The sequence below is a fragment of the Muntiacus reevesi genome, chromosome 18 (assembly GCF_963930625.1).
Source record: "Muntiacus reevesi chromosome 18, mMunRee1.1, whole genome shotgun sequence".
NCBI classification, from domain to species: domain Eukaryota; kingdom Metazoa; phylum Chordata; class Mammalia; order Artiodactyla; family Cervidae; genus Muntiacus; species Muntiacus reevesi.
The window spans coordinates 1,584,852-1,611,603 of record NC_089266.1 but is presented as its reverse complement, the minus strand read 5'-3'; the positions used below and the strand labels follow the sequence as shown (position 1 = coordinate 1,611,603).

General features: G+C 56.6%; 1 protein-coding gene across 1 annotated transcript; it reads left to right on the top strand.

The window, feature by feature from the left end:
* The first annotated feature begins 34 nt into the window (after nt 1–34).
* On the top strand, nt 35–26,752 carry WIPI1 (WD repeat domain, phosphoinositide interacting 1). The gene is made up of 13 exons (XM_065910711.1): nt 35–191; nt 3,958–4,040; nt 6,821–6,990; nt 11,619–11,715; nt 16,791–16,888; nt 17,295–17,387; nt 17,858–17,928; nt 18,767–18,874; nt 21,427–21,591; nt 22,327–22,434; nt 23,158–23,276; nt 23,386–23,486; nt 26,277–26,752. Exons 1-13 carry the CDS (start codon nt 112–114, stop codon nt 26,322–26,324), a joined length of 1,341 nt encoding a protein of 446 aa, XP_065766783.1. The 5' UTR covers nt 35–111; the 3' UTR covers nt 26,325–26,752.

Below are 26,752 nucleotides of genomic sequence, written 5' to 3'. Positions count from 1 at the left end.
TGGTGGGCCGGGGCGGGGCGAGGCGGGGCCGGGGACCGGCCCACGGGGCCAGCGGGCTGCTGAGGTGGCTGTTGCCCGCTCGGAGCCGCGGCTTCCCGGGTCGAGCCCCCGATGGAGGCCGAGGGCGCGGAAGGCGCCCCTGGCGGGGCGGAGGCGGCGCTCAGCTGCTTCTCCTTCAACCAGGATTGCACGTAAGCCGGGCCGCCTGCCCCGTCGGGAGCTGGGAGAGAAAAGTCGCGATCGGGGGTGTCGTGCAGTCGGCGACTTGGACAGCGGGCGCGGGCCTGTGCCCCGGGGACCTGGATGGGACGGTCGGCGCGGCCCGGGCCGGTGCGGGTCCTCGGGCCGCCCCTCCTCCGGCGCGCGGCCCCCGTCCTCCTGCGGGCAGGGAGCCAGGAGGGGCCGGCCAGGAGAAGTGGGGACAGAGCCCAGGGAGGGGGCGGAAGGAGGCTGGGGAACTTAGGGGGCCGGGGAGTGACCAAAGAGGGGGTCTGGGCAGAAGGGGCGGTGGTCAAGACAAAGGAGATGGGAGCGGACGGGGAAGTTGCAAGCTGACCCAGGGCGAGATAGCTAGGGTCCAGGAAGATGGGAGTTCAGGAAAAACTTTCCCATTTGTCCTTGAGCATCTCAACGTGGCATCTGGGCAGGGCCAACGACAAGGAGGCAGCCTATCCCTGAAGCCAGTCCAGCCCGGTCCCAGCCCAGCCCAGCCTGGGCGCCTGCCTGCAGGCCGGGTTGTCAGGAACCTTCCCATTGCCCGTAGTGTGTCTTCAGGAAGCCCACTCGGCCAGATGGAACTCCTCCTGGGAGTCCAGGCACGCTGTCCCCGGCCCAGGCTGCCCTCCCGGGGAGCGTGACCTCCCCTCTGTTGCTTCTTGAGTAGATTTTGAATGTCTCGCCTTGATGTTCACATTCGGACTTTGGCCAGTGAGCTGGGGGTTGCTGGACTGTGTTTGAGACATATGGTGGAGTCAGTCCCTTAGAAGCAGAAGCCTGCTCCCTTTCCTCCTTTTGTGGGATTGTTAGACATCCTGGGGACCATATGGAATAACCTCTTTGGAATGTGCCACACAGCATCAGGCAGCGATGACCAGGCCCAGTCCCCCACTTCCTGCTGTACCAGTTTCTGTCGGGTTCCTTCGTGGAGTCGCCTTCAGGCAGGTGTGCTGGCCGTTTGTGCCTGGACTATGCTAACACTGAACGGTCAGCGGTGTCATTAAGGTCGTCATGTGCCATAAGCAACCGGGCCTTCCATGCCCTTTGTCTTCTCTTTAAAAACACCCCATGCCAAACAATATGCCTTTGTTCAAAAAAAAACGTACGTGTAATCGTGTAAGCTGGCGGCCAGACAGTTTGGTTCCATGAGTGACTTTCAAGCTTTCCTTGACCACAGCCCACAGTAAGAAATACACGTTACAACATTACCCAATATCTATCTATCCATATGCACACAGACATATATATAATATTTATTGTTTAGCTGCTCAGTGGTGTCCCCTGACCCTTTTTGACCCCATGGACCCACCAGGCTCCTCTGTCCATGGAATCGCCCAGGCAAGAATACTGGAGTGGGTTGCCATCTCCTTCTCCAGTATTATATATATAATATCACTGAAAAGCAATTCACAGCTGCTTACCCTTCCTATGTGCACTACCTTCTGGAATTTGTATTTCTCCTTTTTTTTTTTTTATTTTTTAAGTCACTTATGACTCACTGAATTGTTTTCTCATGGTTTAAGACCAACAGTTTACAAAAATGATGGTCTAGATACCATTCTGATGTTTTGTAAGAAACATTTTGCAAGAGAGGGTGGCTGTTGAAATGCCTGGGTGTTTGCCTTCCCAATTGAACTCAGCTTAAGGAGGAGAGCAGGTTAAGGAGGAGAGTTAGTTTGCTTCTTAGCAGGAAGTGTTCTCAATTCTGCTTTGCAGCACTCTTTATTAGATGTTTTTAAGGGTGTTAATTTTTACTCTAGGCGAGTCCCAGCTTTCTATAGCAGTTGGAGAAGCATGTTATTTTCAAAACCATAGGGTGCTCGGGAAGTTAATTTCCTTGGTCTCTACGGTCAGTTCTGTTTTCTTGGATGAAGGCTCTGCTGGACAGCTCTGTCTCACCTATAAATAAAACTTTTTGTCACGGTCAGTTGCTTTGAGCCTTAGAGGGTATGACATTGGATTTTAAAATAAGTCACGCCCCTTACCGAATACATTTAGGAGTATCAGCTGTAAGTATAGGCCGAATTTGGGATCCAGTATTTCAAGAGAAAGGAGTAATGACAACTAAGCTTTACTAGTCTGCTTCACTCATACTTTCACACTCGGCCCTGTGCTAGACAATTTGGGTGTATTTTTTCTCATTTCATTTATGATATGTATTTGTCCCAAATCCCGTTTTCATGAGAGGTGATGAGAAAATTATTTTTTTTTCCTGCAAAAAGGCCTTATGAATGAAATAAAGTTTTAGTCTGAATTCCTTGAGTCAGAGATTTCCGTGACCATTGATTAACCATTTAAAATACAGCAGTGGGACTTCCCTGGTGGTCCAGCAACTAAGACTCAGTGCTCGAAATTTGCAGGGGGCTCAGTTCGACCCCTGCTCAGGGAACTAGATCCGGCATGCCGCAACTAAAGATCCGCCTTGCCACTGAGATCTGGCACAGCGGGAAGAAGCACAACAGTGATCACAGTGCCATTGCAGGTCTTTAAAACTCTTCCGGAGCAGAGCGTGTGTTTGAAAATGATTTTAAGTTGCCAGATCTTTTGATTAATATTTTAAGACTCTTAATTACAACTTTCCCCCCTTACTTGAAAACTTTAGAAATGTTGCTTTGCAACTAAATACACATATGAAAGAAAGTGAAAGTGTAGTCACTGAGTCACATCAGACTGTTTGCCACCCCATGGACTGTGGCCTGCCAGGCTGCTGTGTCCATGGGACATTCCAGGCAAGAATACTGGGGTGGGTTGCCATTCCCTCAAAAATCTTTATAGGAAGAAGCTTTAAAAACAGCGCTGGCTACAGAGTATGTATGTTTTGAAGGTTTAAGATGCTGCTGGCCAGCCTTTCCAGGTGCTGCTTGTGGTCGTTAGCGCGCTGGTTCTAGAAGCGCAGCTCCAGTTCTGAGCCCACTGCTGCCGGGAGCAAACCTCTGACCTCCCTCCTCCCCCAGGTTAGCCCCTCAGCAGAAGGAGCCACTTAACAGTCAACTGTCATCCCAGGGAAGAGCAAATGTTTGGGAAGGAAAAAAAAAACTTCCCATGAAAATCATATGACCTTCTCTTTTTCAGGCTAGTGAAACAAGAGCCTTGGGCATCCAGACTTGTAGCAGTAAGCTGCTTATTTTAGTTTGTGCCTCCCTGTGAAGAGTGAAACACACCTTTTCATATAGTTATTTTAAATGAGAGAGTTGGACTCATTTTTAGGTCCACGTAGGACTGGCTCAGCACTTCAATGCGGGAGATCTGGGTTCGATCCCCGGGTCGGGAAGCTCCCCTGGAGGAGGGCATGGCACCCACTCCAGTGTTCTTGCCTGGAGAGTCCCACGGACAGAGGAGCCTGGCGGGCTACAGTCCACGGGGTCATAAGGAGTTGGAGACAACTTAGCGACTAAGTAAGTAAGTGAAAGTCCCTTTGCGACCCCGTGGGCGAGTCCATGGAATTCTCCAGGCCAGAATAATGGAATGGGTAGCCTTTCTCTTTCCCAGGGCATCTTCGAAACCCAGGGATCGAACCCAGGTCTCCTGCATCACAGGCAGACTCTTACCAGCTGAGCCACAAGGGAAGCTTAGCGACTAAGCACACACATATGCACACCCCCCCCCCCCACACACACACACACGAGGCTGTATGTTTCCCTGTCCCCCTGGGAGCCCAGAGGGACGGCTGTGTCTGTCCGCAGGCAGATCTGGGGTTGGACCCAGCACCACGTCACTCCCGGGCCGTCCGTGTCTTCACAGGTCCCTCGCTGTCGGAACAAAGGCCGGCTACAAGCTGTTTTCCCTGAGCTCCGTGGAACAGCTGGACCACGTCCACGGAAGCAGTAAGTGTGTGTGTGACTGTCGGAGCATCACGTCCTCCTGCGGGACTCCCAGCCGGGCTCCTGAGCTTTCCATTCCCCTCCAACCCCGTGAGCTGTCACACCCACAGAGTCAGTACTTTTTCAGGTTTAAACATAAATCACTGCTTCCACTTGCTTAGGAAAAAAAACCACCATAAAGCACTAGTGAGATTTGACTATAGCTTAGGTAACGTTTTTCTTTTTACATTAAGAAAGCCTTTGAAACTGTATTGTTGACACTTTTTCGTATACTTATATGCATGGTCAACAGTTTTTATAATTGCCAAAGCAAAAGATGACTTAATGATTTTTTTTCCCCTTTCATTGGCACCATAGAATATTGGTCACATTCATTCAGTCCTAGAAGTCACTTCTTGGTTTTAATAAAGCAATACTGCGTCAATCACAGAGTCCACATCGAAGACGCTGAAGTGCTTCCAGCGAACATTAGAAACAAGTCCAGCTTAGAAACGTGACTCTCTCGTTGTCTCAGGGAAAGTCACCATTTTTGCCAGCATCATAGTGATGAAATCCATCACGCTGGATTTCCTGGAAAGGAAGTGGCTTGGCACATGAAGTCCTGGGCTCCTAGTTTTTTGTAAGGTGTCATCGTCATTATTATAACTTTTGGAGAAGATCGTGCTCTGTATCTGCCCTGTGTTGTCCCCTGTGGGGCTTGACGGAGCCCAGCAGAGGTCTGTGTGTAAAGTGCTCCCAGGAAGACGCAGAGGCCCCCCCACGGGCGCTCAGGAGGCTTTCTGTTAGTATTTACCTCGCTCCTGGGTGCAGGACTGTGCTGGTCGTAACACAGACGTCCAGGCTAATTTCACCAGGAAAGGGACTCAGAGAGAGCCGGGGCACCGCAGGACGGGGCGTGGGCACAGAACCCACTGTGCTCCTGCCCCCGTCGTTGAGGTGCCCCTACCTCTTAGCAACAGGGACCTGAAGAATTCCGGAAGCAAAGACTTCCAACAGAGCTGTCACTCCTTGGAAACCGCTCACGGAGAAAGAGCAGAATGAGGGAATTCCCTGGTGATCCAGCGGTTAGGACACCCGCTCACAATGCAGGCGCTGCGGGTTCACTCCTTGGTCGGGGAACTAAGATCCCACAGGCCCCACGGCCAAAAAATAAATAAATACGCCAAACATACCTGTTTTTTAAAAAAGAGGGACTAACCTGGTGATCCAGTGGTTAAGAATCCACCTTATAATGCAGAGGATTCGGGTCAGGGAACAAAGATTCCCACAGGCCCGGGGCAACTAAGCCCACGCCCTATACCTAAGACCTCATGCAGCCAAATAAAATCCAAATTTCAAACATTTTTTTAAAAAGAGAGAATAGATTGGAGGTGGTCTAAACCTCCCAGATGGGGCCCCCCTTTGGTGGCGATGGTAAAGAATCCACCTGCCAATACAGGAGACACAGGTTCGACCCCTGGGTTGGGAAGATCCCCTGGAGAAGGGAACGGCTACCCGCTCCAGTATTCTTGCCTGGAGAATCCCAAGGACAGAGGAGCCTGGCGGCTACAGCCCACGGGGTCACAAAGAGTCAGACAGGACTGAGGGACTACCCAGCAACAACAAACCTCCCAGATACGTTCTACAGAGCCAGCGGGGCCCCTAACGGGTAGGGAGGGGGTGGAGAGAACGGGGCTCCAGCGCTGCGGCCTCAGGCGGCCTCAGAGGGGCTGGGAGAGCCGGCTTTGCGCTCGGATCACTGGTGTCCCCTTGCCTGTCGACCACCTAAAGGGCGTGGAGACTCGGGAAATAGTTAGAGCTTCACTGTGGGTGCAAGAGAAGGAAGTCATTGCAAGTGGGTGCCAAGGGAGGCGAGCCCCGTGGAGGCCAGCAGTGGGCAGGAGGGTGCCCAGGGCAGGGCCCTGACGTCTGCACCCCCACCCTCACCTCTCCCCCCATCCCGGCCTCCCCCCATCCCCGTCAGGGCCTGACGTCTGTGTCCCTCGCCCCCCCAAACAGGGGGCTGACGTCTGCGCCCCCAGCCCTCCCCCTGCACCCGCCCACCCCACCCTGGGTAGGGCCTGATGTCTGTGCCCGCCCCCCACACCCTTCATGGACAGGGGGGCTGTCGTCTGCTTCCCCGGCCCGCCCCCCGGCCCTGCCTTCCCCCCAGTCAGGGCCTGACGTCTCCCGCCCGCCCCTCGCCCCCTCCGTGGACGGGGCTAACGTCTGCGTCCCTCCCGCTCGGCCCCTGGGGCTGACGTGCGCGCCCCCCCCGCCCCCTCCGTGGACGGGGCTGACGTCTGCGCCCCCCGCCCCCTCCGTGGACGGGGCTGACGAGCGCGCCCCCTCCGTGGACGGGGCTGACGAGCGCGCCCCCTCCGTGGACGGGGCTGACGTGCGCGCCCCCTCCGTGGACGGGGCTGACGTCTGCGTCCCTCCCGCTCGGCCCTTGGGGCTGACGTGCGCGCCCCCCCGCCCCCCTCCGTGGACGGGGCTGACGTCTGCGCCCCCCGCCCCCTCCGTGCACGGGGCTGACGTGCACGCCCCCTCCGTGGACGGGGCTGACGTGCGCGCCCCCTCACCCTCCGTGGACGGGGCTGACGTGCGCGCCCCCTCCGTGGACGGGGCTGACGTGCGCGCCCCCTCACCTCCTCCATGGACGGGGCTGACGTGCGCGCCCCCTCACCTCCTCCGTGGACGGGGCTGACGTGCGCGCCCCCTCACCCTCCGTGGACGGGGCTGACGTGCGCGCCCCCTCACCCCCTCCGTGAACGGGGCTGACGTGCGCGCCCCGCCCCCAGATGACACCCCCGACGTGTACATCGTGGAGCGCCTCTTCTCCAGTAGCCTGGTGGTGGTGGTGAGCCACGCGAAGCCGCGCCAGATGAACGTGTACCACTTCAAGAAGGGCACGGAGATCTGCAACTACAGCTACTCCGGCAACATCCTGTCCATCAGGCTGAACCGGCAGGTGGGTGGGGGCCCCGGGGGCGGGGTGGGCGTCCCTCGGGGTCGCGCGAACCGAGGACGGCCTTGAGCGCCTCTCATGACCGCAGGCACCTGCTCTGCCGGGTTTAAGCCCCAGCCCCGGGCTGAGTCTGCTCCACGCGCTCCTCCCGGTGGCCAGACCTCCCCGGCCCTCCCGCCTGGAGCACTTTCTTGAACCTTGGCCACGGACTGGGTGAACGCTGTCCCCCCGGGTACAGGCTGGGCTCAGAAACCATCTCGTGAGCCCCTGCAGGGGCCTTAAACCAGAGGGGCACCTGTCTGCCTTGGGCCCAGATGCGGGCAGTCCTTGCAGGCTGGCGGCCATGCCCCTCTGAGTAAGTTCTTGCAGAGAGAGTGTGGCCCTTCCCGGTTAGTGCTGAAGCCTTGCGGTGACCAAGGCCTTTCCTGAGGGCCAGGTGACAAGTCCAAGGCAGGAGGACCCCTTGAAGATGTGTCTGGCCGTGTTTTGTTAGGGGCTTCCTTAGTGGCTCAGACGGTAAAGAATCTGCCTGCACTCCAGGAGACCTGGGTTCAATCCCTGGGTCAGGAAGATCCCCTGGAGAAGGGAATGGCAACCCACTCCAGTATTTTTGCCTGGAGAATCCCATGGACAGAGGAGCCTGGTGGGCTGCAGTCCGAGGGGTTGCAGAGTCAGACACGACTGAGCCACCAGCACTCCCGGTTTCTTTGTTGGACAGAGCCTTAGTGTTATCGCCGATGTGTAATGCACATTCTGTTACAAATTACAAGTTCCTGTTAAATAACCATTTGGGGTATTAGTCAAGTTTCCCTTGAATTATTAGATTTTAAATCCTATACGGGGGACTTCCATGGTGATTCAGTGATTAAGACTACACTTCCAATGCCAGGGGCACGGGTTCAATACCTGGTGGGGGAACAAGGATCTGACATGCTGCAGGAAATGTGCCTCCCCCCCAAAATAAAAACAAATAAATAAATCCTATGAGGGCAGCAACTGTACCCATTTTGCTCACTGTTGTAAGACCAGGTAGAACAGACAGTGCCACTTAGAAAGGATAGTAGAAAAATGCTCAGTGAATATCTGTCTCCCAGCTGTCTAATAAACACATAAACAAATAGACGACTAGGCAGACCTGTCTGTTCAGTTGAATATCGTGTCTGACTCTTTGCGACCCCATGGACTGCAGCCCACTGGGTTCTTCTCTCCATGGAATTTTCCAGGCAAGAGTACCGCAGTGGGCTGCCATTTCCTCCTCCAGGAGATCGTCCCCACCCGGGGACTGAACCCACGTCCCCCGTGTCTCCTCTGTTGGCAGGTGCGTTCTTTCCCACTGAGCCACCGGGCAAGCCCATTAAACACGGAGACAAGTGAATCGGGTTTTTGTATGGTGAGGCAGACCTGCCTACTCACTTACATGGCCCCAGGACGCTGGAGGCCGTGGCCGTCCCCGAGGACACCGTTCGCCCCTTGGTACCTCAACTATTAAGTGCTCAGTTACTGGATTTTTTTTTTAACAAATGAGACAAGTGCTGTCTCAGGTTTCTGAGAAGGAAGTGGTTGTTTCTCTGGGCTGATCACTCTTCTGACTGACTACCCCCTGAAGTCCGGGGTGGCAGAAGATGGCCTGAGAAACGGAATACGGGAGGTTTGAGTGAGGAGTAGGAGATAAAAAAGATAAACCTGGGTTGCCGGCAAGGGAGAGAAAGGCAGTTTGAGGGCTTTTTTTTTTTTTACTTGAAGGCTTTTAAGCACAATTCTTGGCTTCGGTGCTGTCTCTGATATCTACTGGTTGCACATTAAATTTCTTTGCAGAGCATTTTATCTTGGCATATGCTGGTAGCCAGGGTATAAATCTTAAGACTGTTTAGGCAAATGTCCTGTCAAGATCAGAACCCTTAAATGGTACCCACGGTTTTTATTTGTATAAAGTCTCACTTGCTCACTCTCCAATATTTTCATCAGCAGATGGGGCTGTTAAACTTTGCTGCCAGCCTCTCCTTAATAAAACACTCATTAACTTCAGAGCTCCCCTCCCCCACCTCCTAAAGAACACCCCACGCCTAGAACTTTGCGCTGTCGTGGCCAAGCCACCGGACCTCAGGCCAAGCAAGGCTCTCTTCCTTTCATGTTTCTTCTGCTAAGAGATGATCTGAAACAAGTCTGGAAAGTCTTCAGGTTTTGCTTTTCTTAAAAGCGTTCAGATTTGGCAGAAACAGACTCACAGACTTAGAGAACGAACTTATGGTTGCCAGGGGGAAGGCTGGGGGGAAAGGATAGTTAGGGAGTTTGGAACGGACCCATAGACACGGCTGTGTTTACAGTGGATAACAAACGGGGTCCTACCGCCGAGCACTGGCAGCCCGGACAGGAGGGGGTTTGGGGGAGGATGGACACGTGTGTGTGTGTGGCTGGGTCGCTTTGCTGCCCGCCTGATGCCATCACAACACTGTTTGTTAACCCACTATAAGTGAGTGTTAGTCACTCAGTCATGGCCAACTCTTTTGTGACCCCGTGGACTGTAGCCCTCCAGGCTCCTCTGTCCATGGGATTCTCCAGGCAAGAGCACTGGAGTGGGTTGCCGTTCCCTCCTCCAGGGGATCTTCCTGACCCGGGGATGGAACCTGGGTCTCCTGCATTGCAGGCAGATTCTTCATCACTGAGCCCCCAGGGGAGCCCACTGGTTACAAAATAAAAAAGTTTTGTTGTTTTATTTAAGATTTTTTAAAAAAGGAAAGCATAAATAAAATTCCTCTTTAATCTGTGTATAGAGAAGAGCTTTTCTAACAAGAACCAAAATCAATAAAAGACTGATAAATCTGAGAACAACGTTCAGGTTTGGGATGCCACTTTTGGCTTGGGGGGCAGCCGCAGCCTGTTCCCTGCCAGGCCGGGGTCCCGCCCTGCCCCCCGGAGGAAGTGAAAAAGGGGCTGCTTGTCTGTTTCATCTGGTCCTCAGGCAGTGCAGCTCCTTTCTGGAAAACGGGGGGAAAGTCCAAGATTTGTACGGGGAGTTAGGAGGAAAGAAAACCCCCATTTTCCTCTAAATCTGGGTAGAAAGGAAGAAAATTATGTAACTGTGATTTTTCATTTTTAGTGGCTCTTGATCCCCTAACACTAACAGAGGAAGCGTATTTTGTGGCATAAAGACAATAAACCCGATGGATCTGGGTTTGTAAACATCCACACTTCTTTGACCGTCTGTTCCGAGGGACCCTCATTGTTCAGACGGGGAGTGATTGGATGGATGCTTCTGAGAGCAGGCGCTACAAACCATTTCCTAATTATTTAGGATAAAAGGAGCTTTCCTTCTAGAACCTAGGAAAGTGGATGCGAGCCACGGTGACAGGGAGTGAGCTGAGCTGGAGGCCGGCCCCAGGTTCCACCAAGACTGGGTCGTCAACAAGTGAAAGTCGCGGGGCCGTGTCTGACTCTCCAAGTGATGATCGAGTCTTTGGCAGCCCCACGGGCCGTAGCCCGCCAGGCTCCTCTGCCCATGGGATTTTCCAGGCGAGAACACGAGTGGTTGCCATGCTCACCTCCAGGGGATTTTCCCGACCCAGGGATCGTGCCCCAGTCTCCTGCCCTGGCAGGAGGGTTCTTTACCAGCAGACCCACCAGGGAAGCCCGCTGGTTAGTAAGGGAGCATAGAACACTCTAGTCAAGTCTTAGGAAGTGCGGGAAAATGGCACAGCGCTGGGTAAGTCCGGGAATGTCTGTTTTACAGAGGAACGCTGATACATGCCATCAACCTGGAGACCCTGTGAGAATCTGCTTTTTCCCCTCTGGGCATCCAGCACTGCGGTCGCAGGCCTCAGCTAAAACTGAGAGAGGTGTTCAGTGTTATTTTCCTGCTTGGTTCAAGTGGCAGTCTCCTGAGAAGTTCTGAGCGGGGAAAGTCTTCCTGGAAGAAGAGGTTTTCCTCAGAAGGAGAGCCTGCTGTTTCTCAGAGTAATTTTAGGTCCTTCCTTCCCAAGAGTTGTTCCTGGGATGAACGGATTGGACTGGGAGCTGTGGTCCGCACTCCCAGGGTCCGTGTTAAAACCCCCTGAACCAACGTCTGCAGGCTTTGCCCCCGGGACGCTCGGCGCTCACTGGGGCCGAAGAAGCAGTGGTCTGGAGGAAGCCGAGGCTGTCGGAGTGAGGAGCAGGGGCTGCTGGAGGCGGGAGCCCCCAGGCTGAAAGCCCCTTCCCCGATGGGAAAGAATCCGCCCGCAGTGCAGGAGACATGAGTTCGATCCCTGGGTCGGGAAGATCCCCTGGAGGAGGGCGTGGCAACCCACTCCCGTCTTCTGGCCTGGAGAATCCCGGGGACAGAGGACGTGGTGGGCTACAGTCCACGGGGTCTCAGAGAGTCAGACACGACTGAGTGACTGAACATGCAAAGTACAAGAAAAAAAAAAGAAAGAAATCTCAATTTCTACATGAAATTTCCCCAAATCCTATACTTTGCAGTTCTGTCCAGAGGATGGTGATGGAAAAGTGGGCACACATCCGTAACGTAATCTACAGTTGATGGCCACAATTCCTGCACATTTAGGCTCAGAATCAAGTTAGGACGCACACCAGAGGGCGCGTTCAGAGGACCAGGTGCTTCTCCATCCCCAGTAACTGACCGTCTGTGATTTCAGAGGCTGCTGGTCTGCCTGGAGGAGTCCATTTACATTCACAACATCAAGGACATGAAGCTTCTGAAAACCATCCTGGATATTCCCGCAAACCCGACAGGTGAGCCCCCGCCTGGGACGAGGGCCCCGTGTCTCATGCCCCAGGGCTGCTTGCCAGCTGTGTTTTCCAGTTGAAAAGCCCTTCGTGGAGATATTATGGGCAGGGCTCCCCGAGGCTCATGAGGACAGCAGCCTCCGGATGGTAAAAGCTCCCCTGCAAGGCCGTGACCGTGCCTCACTCAGGAACCCCCAGCAGACCCTGTGAGGCGGCGGAAACCACCAATGTAAGATCAGAGGCCAGGAGTCTCCTTTGTCTGTTCCCAGCCTCTCGTTGATTTTCTGCGCAAAAACCTGTGAGGTGGAAACTGGGGCTCTGGATCTGATGAATTTCGAGGTTCAGGAGGGAGACGGGGCCGCGTGGCCAACAGGCTGAGGCACACAGACTCTGAGTGTCTTTTGGTTTGGGGAACTCGGGTACAGGACACTACGCGTCCCACCATCGCTTCCCGCCCTGCACCGCCGAGGCTGTGAATTTCCTTCCCTCCGTCCGTCCGTGTCCTGCCCGCCCCTCTTGGGTCAGAGGCGGCCAGTCGCTTCCTCCAAAGGGTCTGCCCACGGAGTCCAAGCTAATTTCCTGGCAGCACAGCAGTCTACGCCCTGAGCGGCTGAGGGTGGAAATCTCCATAAAAACATCTGCCAGCCGCAGAATGTGGGGACACTGTTGGCCTCACAGGCTTTTGGGGAATATCGGGGGGCAGTCTGCACCCCATGGCAGTGCGGGAAACCGGGTGGCGTGACTGTGCTCCCCAGGGAGCGCTCTTCCGAAGACGGACCGCAGGTGGGGTCTGTGCACAGAGCACCTGTGAGTCCAGAGATGACTTCTCTCTCTTTTTAAAAACTGGAAAGCGTATCCCGCTAATCAGCCCAGAGGGAACTGCATTTATAAACAACCGTTGACGCGCTTGGCATATAATACTCTAAGTACTGGGGGTTCCCTGGTGGCCCAGCGGCCTAGAGTCCTCCTGCCATTGCAGGAGACGTGGGTTCGAGCCCTGGGTCTGGCAGATCCCCTGGAGGAGGGCATGGCAAGCCACTCCAGGATTCTTGCCTGGGAAATCCCATGGACAGAGCCTGGTGGCTGTAGTCCACGGGGTCTCAAAGAGCTAGACAGAAGTGAGCAACTAAACAGCAACGACTGTAAATACCAAGCTAAGAGTGACTTAGAATCACAGGACCGCTTTCTCATTCCAGCTGATGATGCCAGTGGTTCTTGAATGAAAAGCAGGCATTTCTTCTCCAGCTGCAGAAGGCTTACAGCCAGACCATTCTGGTGGAATTACAGCTGACCATGATCTGTAAAAATGTGTGTCAAGCCTAAAGTCCCAAAACCACATAAAAACCCAACTCTTTAAAGATATATATATATATATAAACATCAAAAGGAAATATACTCAAATTTTGAGCACGGTGAAAAGCCTCTGGGTTGTAGAATTGTGTGTGCTTTTTTTCTCTTCCTTTATAATTTCTAGGCTCTACAAATTTTTTATACTGTCCCTTTTATCTTGTAAAATAATATCAAAGAAAAGGCACATTTCCCTTCCTACCAAAGGTTTCATGCGGTACCTGTGACAGAAATGGAAGCCTAGGAGAACAGGAATCCCTAAACCTGTAGCAACATCCAGTTTCTGAGCACTGGACCACACACAACCAAAGGGGCTCCCACTCAGCGTTTCCAGGGAACTTCGTGAAGTCTGCGGGGGTCAGCATGCAGGCTCCTAGGCTAAGCTCAGGTGGGCTGGCCGAGGTGCAGGCCAGAGGCAGGTGGGTCGTTCGTGGTCACCCAGGGTTACCCACCCTCACCACCATCCTTGGCCCCTTCTTGTCAGAATCTGGCATTTGCTCCCCCTCCATGACGTGCTACAGAAAGTTACAGGTTAGCTGAAGAAGTTCAAGCTTCCTTCCTTTCTGGGAAGCTTACATTTTTATATAAGACTCTGAAGGTCACCTCACACCTACCAGAATGGCTCTTATCAAAAAGACGAGATAACAGGTGTCGGCGAGGGTGTGGAGAAGAGGGAGGCCTCTTGCACTGTTGGTGGGAGCGTAAATTCGTGCAGCCGCTGTGAAGAAGAGTACGGCGCTTCCTCTAAAATCTAAAACCAGAGCTACCTTATGGCTAAGTAATCCCATGTCTGGTTATCTGTCCACAGAAAATGGAAACACTGCCTCAAAAGGCTATCTGCAGGGGTATGTTCATAGCAGCGTTGTTGACAACAGCCAAGACGTGGGAGCACCTCCGCGTCCATTGGTGGATGAACGCATAAAGAGGTGTGGGGCATGGAGATAATGGAACCTAACCAGCCATGACAAAGAATGAGGTCTTGCCAGTGAGGTGACATGGATGGACCTTGAGGGCATCTGCTAAGTGAATTCAGTCAGGCGGAAGCAGGCTAACACCATAAGGTCTCACCTATGTGCAGCCTTCTCCAACAAAACACACACGCTCATAGACACACTCACAGACCCAGGCTGGTGGTTGCCAGGGGCTCGGGAAAGGGGGATATAAATGGTTGAACAGGGTCAAAAGCTACTACCTTTCAGTTAAGAAGAAATAAATCACGGGAGTATATTCTTCAATGTGGAAACTATAGTTAATAATACTGCACTGCATGTTTAAAAGTTACTAAGAGAATAGACCTTCAAAGTTCTCATCACAGAAAAGAAATGTTTGTAACTGTGTGTGGTGAAGGATGTTGACTGGACTTACCACGGTGATGATTTTGTAATATATATGAACATCAGATCATCGTGTGGGACTCCTGAAACATGTGATGTTCTGTGTCCTTTACACCTCAGTTAAAAAGGGAAACTGAAGGGTCTGTCCAAGCCTTTCTGTTCAGAGGCCTCCCAGTCATCCCCGCCAGAGATGGGCCTCGATATTCTGAGTGGAGGAAGTAGGTTAATGAGAACTGGGGTTCTTGGAACAGTAAAGCTAGAAAAAAGGCTGGACCCCCACAGCTCCCTGCCTCGCTCACTTCAGGGGTGGGAATCAAGCCTGCAAAGGGCAGGGATAACCCAGCCCGAGTTACATGGTGGACAGCAGACCAGGTCTTGAACCCACATCTGCTGCCTCTCTCAGCCAGACGTTCCCAAAGCAGCTTCCCAGCAGCTTCACTGAGATATAATTCACATGCCACACCATTCACCCATTTAAAGCATACAGTTCAGTGGCTTTCATATTCAGAAAACTGTAACCATCACTGCCATCAGCTTTAGAATGTTCTCATCTGTCCCCCCCAGAACCCGTTAACTCGTAGCCATCACCCCCTTGCCCCCGGTCCTAGGCGCCCCTAACCATCTTTCTGTCTCCATAGATGTGTCTGTTTCTGGCCATTCCCTGTAGGCCGAATTCAGTGCGGTCACACAGCACCTGGTCTTTGTGACAGGCTTCTTGCACTCAGCACAGTATCGGCCGGGCTCATCCACGCTGTGCGTATCAGGGCTTCATTTCTTGTCACTGTCTGATACTGTTTTACTGTAAGAAGATCCCACGTCCTGTCTGTTCGTTGATCGGTTGATAGACATTTGGACTGCTTCCCCATTTTGACTATGATGAATCACGTTGCTGTGAACATTCGTGTGTAAGTTTTGATGAGGGTGTACATTTTAATTTCTCTTGACTGGAAGTTGGGGGTTGTATAATTATTCTATGTTAACCTTTTGAGGAACTGCCAGGCTGTTTTCCAAAGCCTCACTCCGTGCCATGTTACGTTCCCAGCAGCAGTGTACGAGGGTTCCAATTACCTGTCTTTTTGATTAGAGGCATCCTAGTGGGTGTAAAGTGGCATCTCATCGTGGTTTTGATTAACACTGCTTTTTTTCTTTTTTAACCCATGTGATCAGAACCCTTCAGCAGTTACCAGCTGCATTTGTAAGATCGTGACTCTTTTCTCTGGTTTGTTGCTCAGGCCCCAGTTCAACCATAGCATCTTCCCTGCTAAGGGCCCCTCTGGGAGGGCACCCACCAGGCCGGCCACCGGTCTCACTGTCTGCCCTCCCCATTTCCGTGAGGCCAGAACACCTTCTGCCCGCTTAGGCTAGCTGTTATGGAAATTGCATTTTGATTGCAAATTCCCCACATAACTTGGAGCATTGGGGTTCTCAGAGCAAAACTGGGAAGGTGTGGGTGGTCTCTCCTAAGGCCGGAGGGGCCCTGTCCAGGCAGGCTGCAGGGAGCCTCAGGAGAGGGCACCGGGTCAGTCCATCCCTCCCACGGCCCCGGGGCAGGTGACAAGAACACAGCGCTGGCCGAGTCCCCGGCAAAGCCGGAGGAGGGCAGGACCTTGGTTCCCATTCTTGACGTTTGCTTTCTTTTTTTTTTAAAGTTCTGCTCTTCTGCCCAGCAGGTTAGGGTCAGGTCCATTTTAGCCTAATCTAAAGTTTCTCTTATGCTTTTATAAGAAACCCACTTAACAGGCTCACGTGAAACAGAGAATCAGCAGGCTTTTTCATTTAAAAAGATGTCTCTCTTGTCTGATCTCCAGGTGCCTGTCCTGGTGATGCTTTGGTTCTGGGGATTCTCTGAATTCACTTCTGTCACAAACACCTGTGTTCATCGAAACCAATGTTGTGAAAATCCTTTACTTAAACGCTCTTTCAAGGTTCCCAGTAGGAACCTTTATTTCAGTTGGGAGCTTACGGCCAGAGGCTGATTGGAAGCGAGGCAGATGTCATGTCAGGGCCCGGGGCACCGTTCAGAGGAGAGCAGGGAGGGCATTCTGCCTTCCGACCCCCCAGCTGCGCGCGGACACGGTCGGCGTCCGGTCGGCAGATCTCCCCTGGGAGCTCAGGTCACCGGCCCTTTGATGGGAGTCACGACGCGTCCGGGTGTGCGGGCGGCGCCTCGCTCGCCAGCAGGCGGCGCTGCGGCCCTGCCGCGTGCGGACGGCTCCCCGCGGTGCCCGCCCGGCCCGCCGGACCCAGCCGCCTACCGGGCTGCCCCCCGCCCGGCCCGGCGGACCCTGCCCTCCGCCCGACCCCGGCCCACGGACCCGGCTGCTCACGGGGCTGCTCTCCCCGCCCAGGCCCCCGCCCGGCCCCCGCGGGCCCAGCCGCTCACTGGGCTCCCTCCTCCAGGTCTGTGCGCGCTCTCCATCAACCATTCCAATTCCTACGTGGCCTATCCCGGGAGCCTGACCACAGGCGAGATTGCGCTCTACGACGGACACTCCCTGGTAAGGCGGCGCGGCCGCGCGGTCAGCTCCGGCTGAGCCCTGGGTGTGGACGGACGGCCACGCGCTCTGCCTCCGGCGCCATGCGTCCGCGTCGCCACGAGGCAGGCAGATGGGGGAAGCGTGTCCGGCGGGCCGCGGTGCGCCCTGCGACGCCAGCGCCTGTGCTGCCCCTGCCCGCCGAGCTCCACGGAGCCGGGCCCCAGACGGCTGGTCACCGTCTCCCCGAGGGCAGGAGAAGGCACAGAAACGCAGCCGCCGTGAAGCAGAACCTAGACCCAAACAGCCGGGCTGAGCGACAGGGAGCCCAGCAAAGGGGGGAGGGCGTCTCGCAAGGGAGGAGGAGGGACGGGAGGTGGACGGCACCCCCGCGCCCCGGCATCGACCCCACCGTCCCTGTTGCCAACAGAAGGCTGTCTGCACCATCGCTGCCCACGAGGGCACGCTGGCCGCCATCGCCTTCAACTCCTCGGGCTCCAGGCTGGCCAGCGCCTCCGAGAAGGTGAGTGCTGCCCGTGGCCGTGTCCTCGGGGGCCCCCCCTCTGCCAGGGGTGCGCAGGGTCCTGGGCGCCAAGGAGCTGCTGGAACTCACTTCAGAGGGAGGCCCTCGGCCCCTGCCTGTGCCACCTCATCTGTCATCTCCGCAGACCCGGGGCTGCTGCGTGTAGGACGTGAGCCGCTCTGCCCATAGCCTCGCGGTCTGACCAAGAACCGGTGTGCTGGTTGTCACAGACAGATCAGGGTTCTGGGAAGCCAGAGCAGACGGATGGCGCATGCCAGCGCCTTGGGCTTGGCTGGGGAGGGACCGGGAGACAGAGGGTGTTCAATTCATCTTCCAAGAACAGCTTACACAGCACGTAGACAGCCCTCCGTGTTTCCTCTCTGGGGTCAGATGCTGCAGACCGATCCAGCAAGCTCCCCTCCAAAGGGGCAGGTCTGCAGGAAGAAACGCCCACCCGCTCTCTCTTCCAGGGCACGGTCATCCGGGTGTTCTCCGTTCCCGACGGGCAGAAGCTCTATGAGTTCCGGAGAGGGGTGAAAAGGTCTGTGTTCACCGTGTGTGTCTCCGTGTGCTCAGCGGCTTCAGGCGTGTCCGACTCTGCGACCCCGTGGACTGTAGCCTGCCAGGCGCCCCTGTCCATGGCATTCTCCAGGCAACGATACTGGAGTGGGTTGCCATGCCCTCCTCCGGGGGATCTTCCCAACCCAGGGATTGAACCTGAGTCTTATGTCTCCTGCATTGGCAGGCGGGTTCTTTAGCACCAGCGCCACCTGGGAAGCCCTAAAAACCAGTGTGCTGCTGCCGCTGCTAAGTCGCTTCAGTCGTGTCCGACCCTGTGCGACCCCGTAGACGGCAGCCCACCAGGCTCCACCATCCCTGGGAGTCTCCAGGCAAGAACACTGGAGTGGGTTGCCATTTCCTTCTCCAAAAAACCAGTGTACATGCCTGAATTTTAAAATATGCCTCATTGTTAAACAATGCTGACCATCACCTGAGCCTTCAGAGAGTCAATCCTTTTAAAATTTTCACAGCAAAGATCACTGCTGACAGATCACCATGGTAAATAGAATAATCATAAAAAAAGCTTAAAATAGGTTAAGAATGACCAAAACGTGACCCAGAGACACAGTGAGCACAGGCTGTGGGGAAGACGGCCCCGGAGGACGAGCTCCACGCAGGGTCCCACGAGCCCCGGTTTGTAAAAGTTGCAGTGTCTGCAGCCACCACGAAGTGAAGCCCAACGCAACGAGGTCTGCGTGTGCCCAGGCCCTCCGGGATACGTTTAGGTGTCTGTTTTCTCATGAAGCTGATTTCCAGCCAGGAGGCCGCTCCCCTCGCTCGTGCCCGGGCTCACCCTCCCCCTGTGGCTGTGTCTCCAGGTACGTGACCATCAGCTCCCTGGCTTTCAGCATGGACTCGCAATTCCTCTGCGCCTCCAGCAACACGGAGACCGTGCACATCTTCAGGCTGGAGCATCTCGCCAACAGGTAGGACTGGAAACGCTCGGGGGACTGGAGCGGGGCCCACCTGCGGGCCGAGCGTCGGGCCCCTCCCATCAGGCCAGCAGCGGTGTTGAACCAGAGATAAAGGGCACCGTAAATGGGATGTGCTTGCGTGCATGCTGCTAAATTGCTCAGTCGCGTCCGGCTCTGTGCGACCCCACGGACTGTAGCCCAGCAGGCTCCTCTGTCCATGGGACTCTCCAGGCCAGAATCCTGGCACGGGTTGCCACGCCCTCCTCCAGGGCATCTTCCCAACCCAGGGATCAAACCCACACTAGTGCCACCTGGGCTTGAATCATCCCCAAACCATCCCCTCACCCTTAGTCCGTGGAAGAACTGTCTTCCACGAATCCAGGCCCTGGTGCCCAAACGTCCGGGGACCACTGGACGAGAGGAGTGGGGTCCTGGTCTGACCAGCGCCCCCGACTTCTCTGCTAAGGCCACGAGCCTGCGTTACTCGCTGTCTCCACCAACGTGGTGAGTGTGTCAGCGGCAGACTCGGGGTGATCCCCAGGGGTCGAGGGCTGCCCTCCTGAGCCCGCAGCCCCGCTCCCGTGAGCAGGAGACCGCAGGCGGGGGAGCTGTTGTGACTGAACTCCCGTGTCCTCGTCTGCAGACCCTGACATAACAACGATCGTGTGTGCATCTTAAGTCTCTAGCAGGTTTCCTGCAGTGTAGCCCTGGGCTCAGAGGGAAACCAACTAAGTGTTCGCCAGTCTCGCTGTCAATACCGCGATGCTCAGGCCAGCCTTGTGCCAGAGCCTTGCGCGTCGACCTGCTTCGCCACCCCTGCTGCGCTTTTAAAACTGCAGGCGTGTGGCCGCTCTGCCTCCCGCGCCGACTTCCCCACAGCGTCTGCTGGCTTGTGTCTCGGGGTCACATTTTGGCCGTCCTGAGCATATGTCACATTTTGGCGTTTGTCATGGTGACCTGTCATCAGGGATCTTTGGTGCAAGGATTGCAAAAGGATTTACGACTCGCTGAAGGCTCAGGTGATGGTCATCACCCTGTAGCAATAAGTCTGCTTTCAGGAAGACACGGATGCGGTTTTTGGACATCATGCCAGTGCACACTTACCAGGCTGCACGATAGTGTGAGCAGCCCCGTTACACAAACGGCAAAAACAAAACACGCGTGTGACACGCTGCGTTGCCAGGACACGCTACTGCCCGCAGTAGCCCCAGGGTCTGCCTGAGCGGTTCCTCTCCCGCACCGCGCGCCTGCCAGGGCCTCCAGCCCCCGAGGCTGACCCTGGGCGGGGAGGACGGGCGGGAGGGACAGAGCCTGTGCCGGGCTGCAGCCCGGGGCCTGCGTGTCCCTGTCACAGACGTCGGCGCGGAGCAGCACGCTGGCGTCCCCCCGTGCAGCGGCCAGGGCGTCTGAACTGTGTTCCTCTGGCCGTGTTGGGGCTCGGTGATGGCACACGGACTCCGCTCTAGCAGCGTCAGGGCTCCCTGCCTCGTCCACCGGGGCGCTGAGTCCGGGTGCGCGTCTGTCTGCACCGGACGTGTCCTCCCACCCCCGCCTCCCGATTCTGAGTCAGACCTGCCTGGGGGCCCAGCCTGGGAAACCCCCAAAGCCCCCTGCTCACTGCAGCCCCAGAGACCCCTTTATGAGCGAGCACCTGCCGTGCGCCAGCCCCGCGTGGTGTAGCCGCTTCACTGCTCCGAGCAGGCGGCCCGAAGGCCCCGCCTCCCGCGGAGGAGCACCCCCCCCTGGCCTGCTCCCCGCGGCTCCCTGGCTGGGCGCCCCCACGGCTGGGCGCCCCCACGGACGCGCTTACGTCTTCTCTCCGCACGTCTGTGCGGCGTCCCCCCGTCCGTCCCGCGACCCCGCCGTCTATCGCACGTCCCCCATCTCTGTCCGCGTCCCCCCCGCCCCCCGTCCGTCCCGCAACCTCAGCAGGTCGCCCGGGCGTGCGTCTGTCCCGCCGGCGCACGCAGGTGTGAGTCCAGTCCACTGGCAGCTCACGGCAGAGCTGGTCCGTCCCCCACCCTCCCGTCTGGCCGAGACCCCGGGATGGGGCTCAGGTGGCGGCTGCAGGGGGCGCAGCAGGCTCCGTGGACTCCCCACCTGTGAGCATCCTGGCGCCCACCCAGATGGCTCCGGGGCCGTAACCCGACACCGCGCAGGCCTCTCGGTTTGCTGCCCACGTAGTCTGGCCTCGAGGTCTGACTCTGAGATCGGCCTGTTCTTTTCTGGGCGAGCCCAGAACAGGCCTGGGTTTGTGTTACAGTGGCCAGGGACTGATTCCATCTCCCTCTCCCCAGCCCCCTCCCAGCAGCCTAGAATCAGACCCATCCTTCACCTCCTGAATGGAGAGAGGCCGCAGCGCCCGGAGCCGCTCAGCGGCCGTGCGAGGGCTCCTCCCCAGAACACATGAGGCCTCGTGCCCTGGGGCACGGCCGAGGGCACGTCCCCGGCCATCTGGGCGGGACGGCACAGCAAGGCTCGGGCCCTTCCCCGTGCGGAGGCCGCGGGTGTTGGACGGCCGCCGGGTGGGGCTCGCGCTCACCCTCGCTTGCCTTGCTCCCCAGCCGACCCGAGGAGCCCTCGACCTGGACCGGCTATGTGGGGAAGATGTTCCTGGCCGCATCCAACTACCTCCCCACCCAGGTGTCCGACATGATGAACCAGGACAGGGCCTTCGCCACCGGGCGTCTGGGCTTCTCCGGCCACAGGAACATCTGCACCCTCGCCACGTATGCCCCCCCAACGCCAGGCAGAAACCCTCACGGACGTATTTCCCAAAGTGCGGGATGCCCCAAACATGCAAACGTGTTTAAGGGAAAGTCGAGAGAAGGGAGCCAGGAGGGGCAAGTAAGGGCAGACCACCCCCAGCGCCCCCGCCTCACCATCCAACCCCCACACTGTCAGCCAGTTTCCATCTGGGTGGACTCTTCTCCTAGGGGGCAGCTGCAAGCTGGCACGGGCTCCTCATTCCAGTGATACTGTCTTGAAGACAGTTCCCATTTTTACAGAATTATATAAAAGGGCTCTAGTTCCAAAGTCTAGGTCCAGACACCTGTGGGGTGGACAGACATCTTATCTAAGACCTTTAAGTGTACCTGTGAAAGCTGAATGTTGGAAAGATTTCTGTAAAACTAGCCCGTGACGCTGGGGGCCAGTTTCCCGCCGTTTCCTTCGCTGCTAAAGGCAGAGGCGGGTCCCACTCGGCCTTCTCTGCAGGGTTTGCCCGCGGCCTCTTGTCTCATCCACACAATCACACTCACAGACAAGGAACCGTCCTCAAGGGAGATCAGCGGGACACGCGGCAAGGACATCACCAGAAACCCAGGCCGCGGGGCTGGCAGGCCTTGGGCGTGTGGAGGGCGGGACTGGGCGCCGGGGGCGGGGGGCAGGGCTCGGCCCCTGGAAACGGGTCTGAGCCCACACACGTCTGTGGGCACTGCAGCGAGCGTCTTCTCGGCCCCCAGGATCCAGAAGCTGCCGCGGCTCCTGGTCGCGTCGTCCAGTGGGCACCTTTATGTCTACAACCTGGACCCTCAGGATGGAGGAGACTGTGTCCTAATCAAGACCCACAGGTGAAGAGGCCAGTTTTCAGAAAGCCGGGCTTTCGGGACTCACTTCTGCGTCCCCTGAGACCAGGGCAGGGACGAGTCTCCTGCTCTGCTTGGTGGGCTGGGGTGCGGGGGGCCCTGGGTGCTGGGGGGCGTGGGGGCACCCAGGGTGTGGGTCGCGGAGGTGGAGGGGTGCGGGGGGCCCTGGGTGCTGGGGGGCGTGGGGGCACCCAGGGTGTGGGTCGCGGAGGTGGAGGGGTGCGGGGGGCCCTGGGTGCGAGGGGACGCACCTGGGGTGAGGGGGTGGCGCCCGAGTGCAGGGTGCTGGGGGCCCGGGGTGCGCGGGGAGGGGCACCCGGGGTGTGAGGGGGGCAGGGGTGCGGGGGTGTGGGGACGCAGGGCGCCGGGCTCTCCCCGCCAGCCCCTCTTCCCCCGGGGCCCTGGGACGTGTTTGCTAAACTGAATGGAGACGCTCTCCTGCGTCTGCGGGCAGACGCCCCTCGCTGGGCCCCCTGGGGAGCCGGCCTGCACGTCCCGCCCGGCGCGCACAGGTGGGCGCAGGCTCCGGAGCCAGGAATGGGACGTTCGTGACTGACCCGGCCGTCGAAGGGCGTGCTGGCCTGGGGAACCGACGGGGCTGCGCCTGAACCCAGGACCAGGCCCGGCCTCCCCGGCTCTTCCTTGGGAGGTGTCCCGGGCGGGAGGTGACCGCTCGTCTCTCCCTGCCCCCTCCATTGCTGCCGGTAGCTTGCTTGGCTCAGGAACCAGCGAAGAGAATAAAGAAAACGACCTCAGACCGCCCTTACCTCAGTCTTACGCCGCGACGGTAGCCAGGCCGAGTGCGTCTGCAGCCTCCACCGTCCCAGGTGAGCGGCCCGCGGGGGCCTGGGTGAGCACCGGGCCTGGCGAGGCGCGGCCCGGACCGAGGCCTGAGATCAGCCCCCAGCGTCTCTCACGCCTCACTGCGCTCTGCAGGTTACTCCGAGGACGGCGGGGCGCTCCGCGGCGAGGTCATTCCCGAACACGAGTTTGCCACGGGACCGGTGTGTCTGGACGACGAGAACGAGTTCCCTCCTGTGAGCACTGGCGGCCCCTAGAGCTCGGTCCCTGCGCCTGGACGGGCCCTCCCCTCCGCCGCGGCGGAGCCTCTGCCCGGACACCCGGGAGGCCAGCGGGGTTTAGCCTGCCGTGGGCCTCCGCGCCCAGACCAGCCCACCCGCCTGTTAGGGCGGCACGTTCTCACCCAGGGGGTCTCTAGGCTTCCGGGTTCAGAGACCCAGGCCGTAGTTCCACTTCTTTAGCTGTGTCTTCGATGCTCAAGACCCCTTTAATTACCAGCCAGGTGTCAGTGGGGACCTCCCCCACCCCGGGCCCCTCTAGCCCGGCCACCCTGCGATCCTGCTTCAACCCTGCCGGCAGCGAGGGCCCAAGGCTGGGCTGGGCGCTGGGCATGGCTCCTTCTCACACCTTGGGGTGCGGAGAAGCTTGCCCCCTGGTTCTGATCCTTCAAGCTTCTGTTCGGGGCAGCAGAGACCCCCCCTCTTGCGAGCTTTAGTTAGAGAGCAGCCTGGACAGTCACCTTGGAATCATCTCGAGATGGAAGCAGTGTTTAGGCCTAAACGTGGGGGCTCCCTGACCGTCCCTCCTGGAGGCAGAGAGGGAGCGACTGGGGCAGAGGTCTTGGGGTGCGGTGTCTCCTCTCGGTGGTGATTTCGTGTCAGTTGCATTCCGTTCACAAAAGGATGGATTCTGGATCTGGCTTCTCTCTTGCCTAGATCTGTAGGACAGTCTGGTGAGCAGAGGGAGGAAAGGGAGGTGGGTTCTCTGGTGGTCCAGTGGTTAAGACTCCACGCTTTTCATGCAGGGGTGCAGGGGTGATTCCTGGTCAAGGAATTAAGACCTCACATGCCTTGTTACGGCCAAAAAAACCAAAAAGCTGCCATGGGCCCTTCATGCAGGGGCAGAAAGGCCACATTCGTCATTTCCCAAAAGGCTCCACGGGGTGCTGTGTGAGACGAACATTTCTGGCTTTTTATAGATCGTCACACACAGTGCCAACAAGTGAAGTTGACATTTCAGGGGTGGAAAGCAGTCATCGTTAAAACTGTGCATTTAAAAGAATTTGTTGGCTCAACGCCTCCCAATGGGGCAGTTGTTTTGCTTTGGGAGGGTCTCTCGCCCCTCCTCACTACAGAGGGAGCTTTTCTGTCCCCAAAAACTTGGCATCTGGGTCCTGACGTTGCATCATCGGGACCCAGAGCAGGTCAGATGCAGTGGATTATGGGACCTTCCTATCCGTTATCAGATCCCACTTAAGCAGTTGTAAAAGTCTGGGGCTGCTCTAAAAGATGATTGGATTGTGAGACTCTCAGCTGTAATCAGAGAAACCTCTTATATTTACAGAACCGGGTTACCTTGGGTATTAGCATTCAGAGGTGATCTCTTGCCAAAGAAAACCTGTATCAAAATAAAGGTACCCCATGTCATTTGGTGTACCTGTTATTTGATACATCATTTGGAGTAAAAAAAAAACAAAACAAAACTGGAGATGCTTAAGAACTAGCGATAAAAGTGGGATGCCTGTCTGCTTAGGCAATGCCAGGGAGCCTGGGAGGAGCCTGTCATCCCATCTCCCGCGTCAGGACCAGATGAGTGGAAGCTGCTTTAAATTGCATCGGGGCTTCTTATTTATACATGAGTGCAAGTGTCCGTCACCGAGAGAGGCCCCCTGGAATCCTCGTCAGGCCTTAGTGGTCCTGAGGCAGCCCCTGAAACTGCGCAGTGATGCGGGAGGGCCCTGCCCCGAGGCTGCAGGCACAGCGACGGGTAATGCGCGCAGGTTTCTCCGTCTCGGCCACGAGGGCCAGAGGCTTGGGATGTTGTCACGAGAGGGACTGTCTCAGTCACGCCCTCACTGACTGTGATCATCCCCGGAGAGTCTAGACATTCCTCTCTCTGCCTGTCCTGAAGTGCCAGGCCCATTACAAACACCGGCCCAGAAGTCTCATCTCTACCCACATTCCTAAAGGCACTCCAGGATCCTGACGAATCTTGGGGTCTCAGCAGCTCATAGACAGGAGCAGAGGTTTGCCCGGATAATCCCGAGGGGTCCCTGTGTCGTCACTGCTGGTCTGGAGTGGGAACCATCCGTCTTCCCTCCTTGGGATTTTCTTTGCTCCGAGCACAGTGAGAGAAAAGAGGACTGATCATTTCTGGTCCCTGGAAAGATGCTGTATGCGGGAAGGGAGCAGCTTTGGGTCAGTAACAAGTCCACCTTGGCAAGTCTGCATATTTTCTGACATTCGTCTTACTCTTGGGAGTAGGAGTGAAGGAACTGGGACCAAGGGTGTTTACTGACTTTTTCACAGTGACTTAGCAGTCTGTGTTTACAAGTAAGATGAGCCTTTAAAGAAAATACACATATACATATCAATATGCATGTATATTTTGGGCTTCCTTGGTGGCTCAGACGGTAAAAAAAAAATCAGCTCACAGTGCAGGAGACCTGGTTCGATCCCTGGGTTGGAAAGAGCCCCTGGAGGAGGAAATGGCAACCCACTCCAGTATTCCTTCCTGGAGAATCCCATGGACAGAGGAGCCTGGTGGGCTGCAGTCTGTGGGGTCACAGAGAGTCAGAGACGACGGAACACGCACACACTCGCAAACATACACATACATGTTTTACAAATAGTATTTTCTGCACCTAAAGAAGACAGGTGACCCCTGTGGCCACACGCAAGGGTCGGTCTGTGGACTGACGGACGGATGGGGAACCTCCGCCGGCCCGCCTGGACACTGACCCGCCGGCATGCCGCCCTGCCGGCCTGCCCAGAAAGGGTAAGGCCGCTCTGTTTTGATTTCGGCAGATCACCTCGTGCCGTGGAGATCAGCAGGACAAGGCCGCGCCGTCCTGACGGGCCGCAGGACCGCCCGTCTGGAGGTTCTGGAGCCAACGAGCAAGGCGGACGAGAGGCAGGCGCTGAGTGAGCAGCGCGGGGCTCAGAGCCCCCGGGACGCGGTTCTCGCCCGGCAGCTCCTCTCAGCTGGCGGGCGCGGGGCCGGCGTGCGCCCGCGTCCTGCCCTGGGAAGCGTGTCCCAGCGCAGCGTCCACGTGAACAAACCGTATCCATCGACAACCCGAATTTTACATTAACAAGGGCATCCTTTTGAACATGTATGCTGTGTATAAAACGTACCTATAGGAACACCTCTCGGAACTGTATTCCTCGTATGTGACTCAGGCTGCTGTGGCCAGGCAAAAGATGTTTGCAGTGATCAGAGTAAATCATTTATGACCTTTCAGTCCCACTTAGGACGCTAATAATAAAATCATGGCAATACA

What these genes read in the sequence shown, in the direction of transcription:
- WIPI1 (XM_065910711.1), top strand. Translation starts at nt 112, where the DNA reads ATGGAGGCCGAGGGCGCGGAAGGCGCCCCTGGCGGGGCGGAGGCGGCG. An exon ending in CTGGAGCATCTCGCCAACAG is followed by an intron (nt 18,875 to 21,426) that starts GTAGGACTGGAA and finishes CTTGCTCCCCAG; the next exon opens with CCGACCCGAGGAGCCCTCGA. An exon ending in GTCCTAATCAAGACCCACAG is followed by an intron (nt 22,435 to 23,157) that starts GTGAAGAGGCCA and finishes TGCTGCCGGTAG; the next exon opens with CTTGCTTGGCTCAGGAACCA.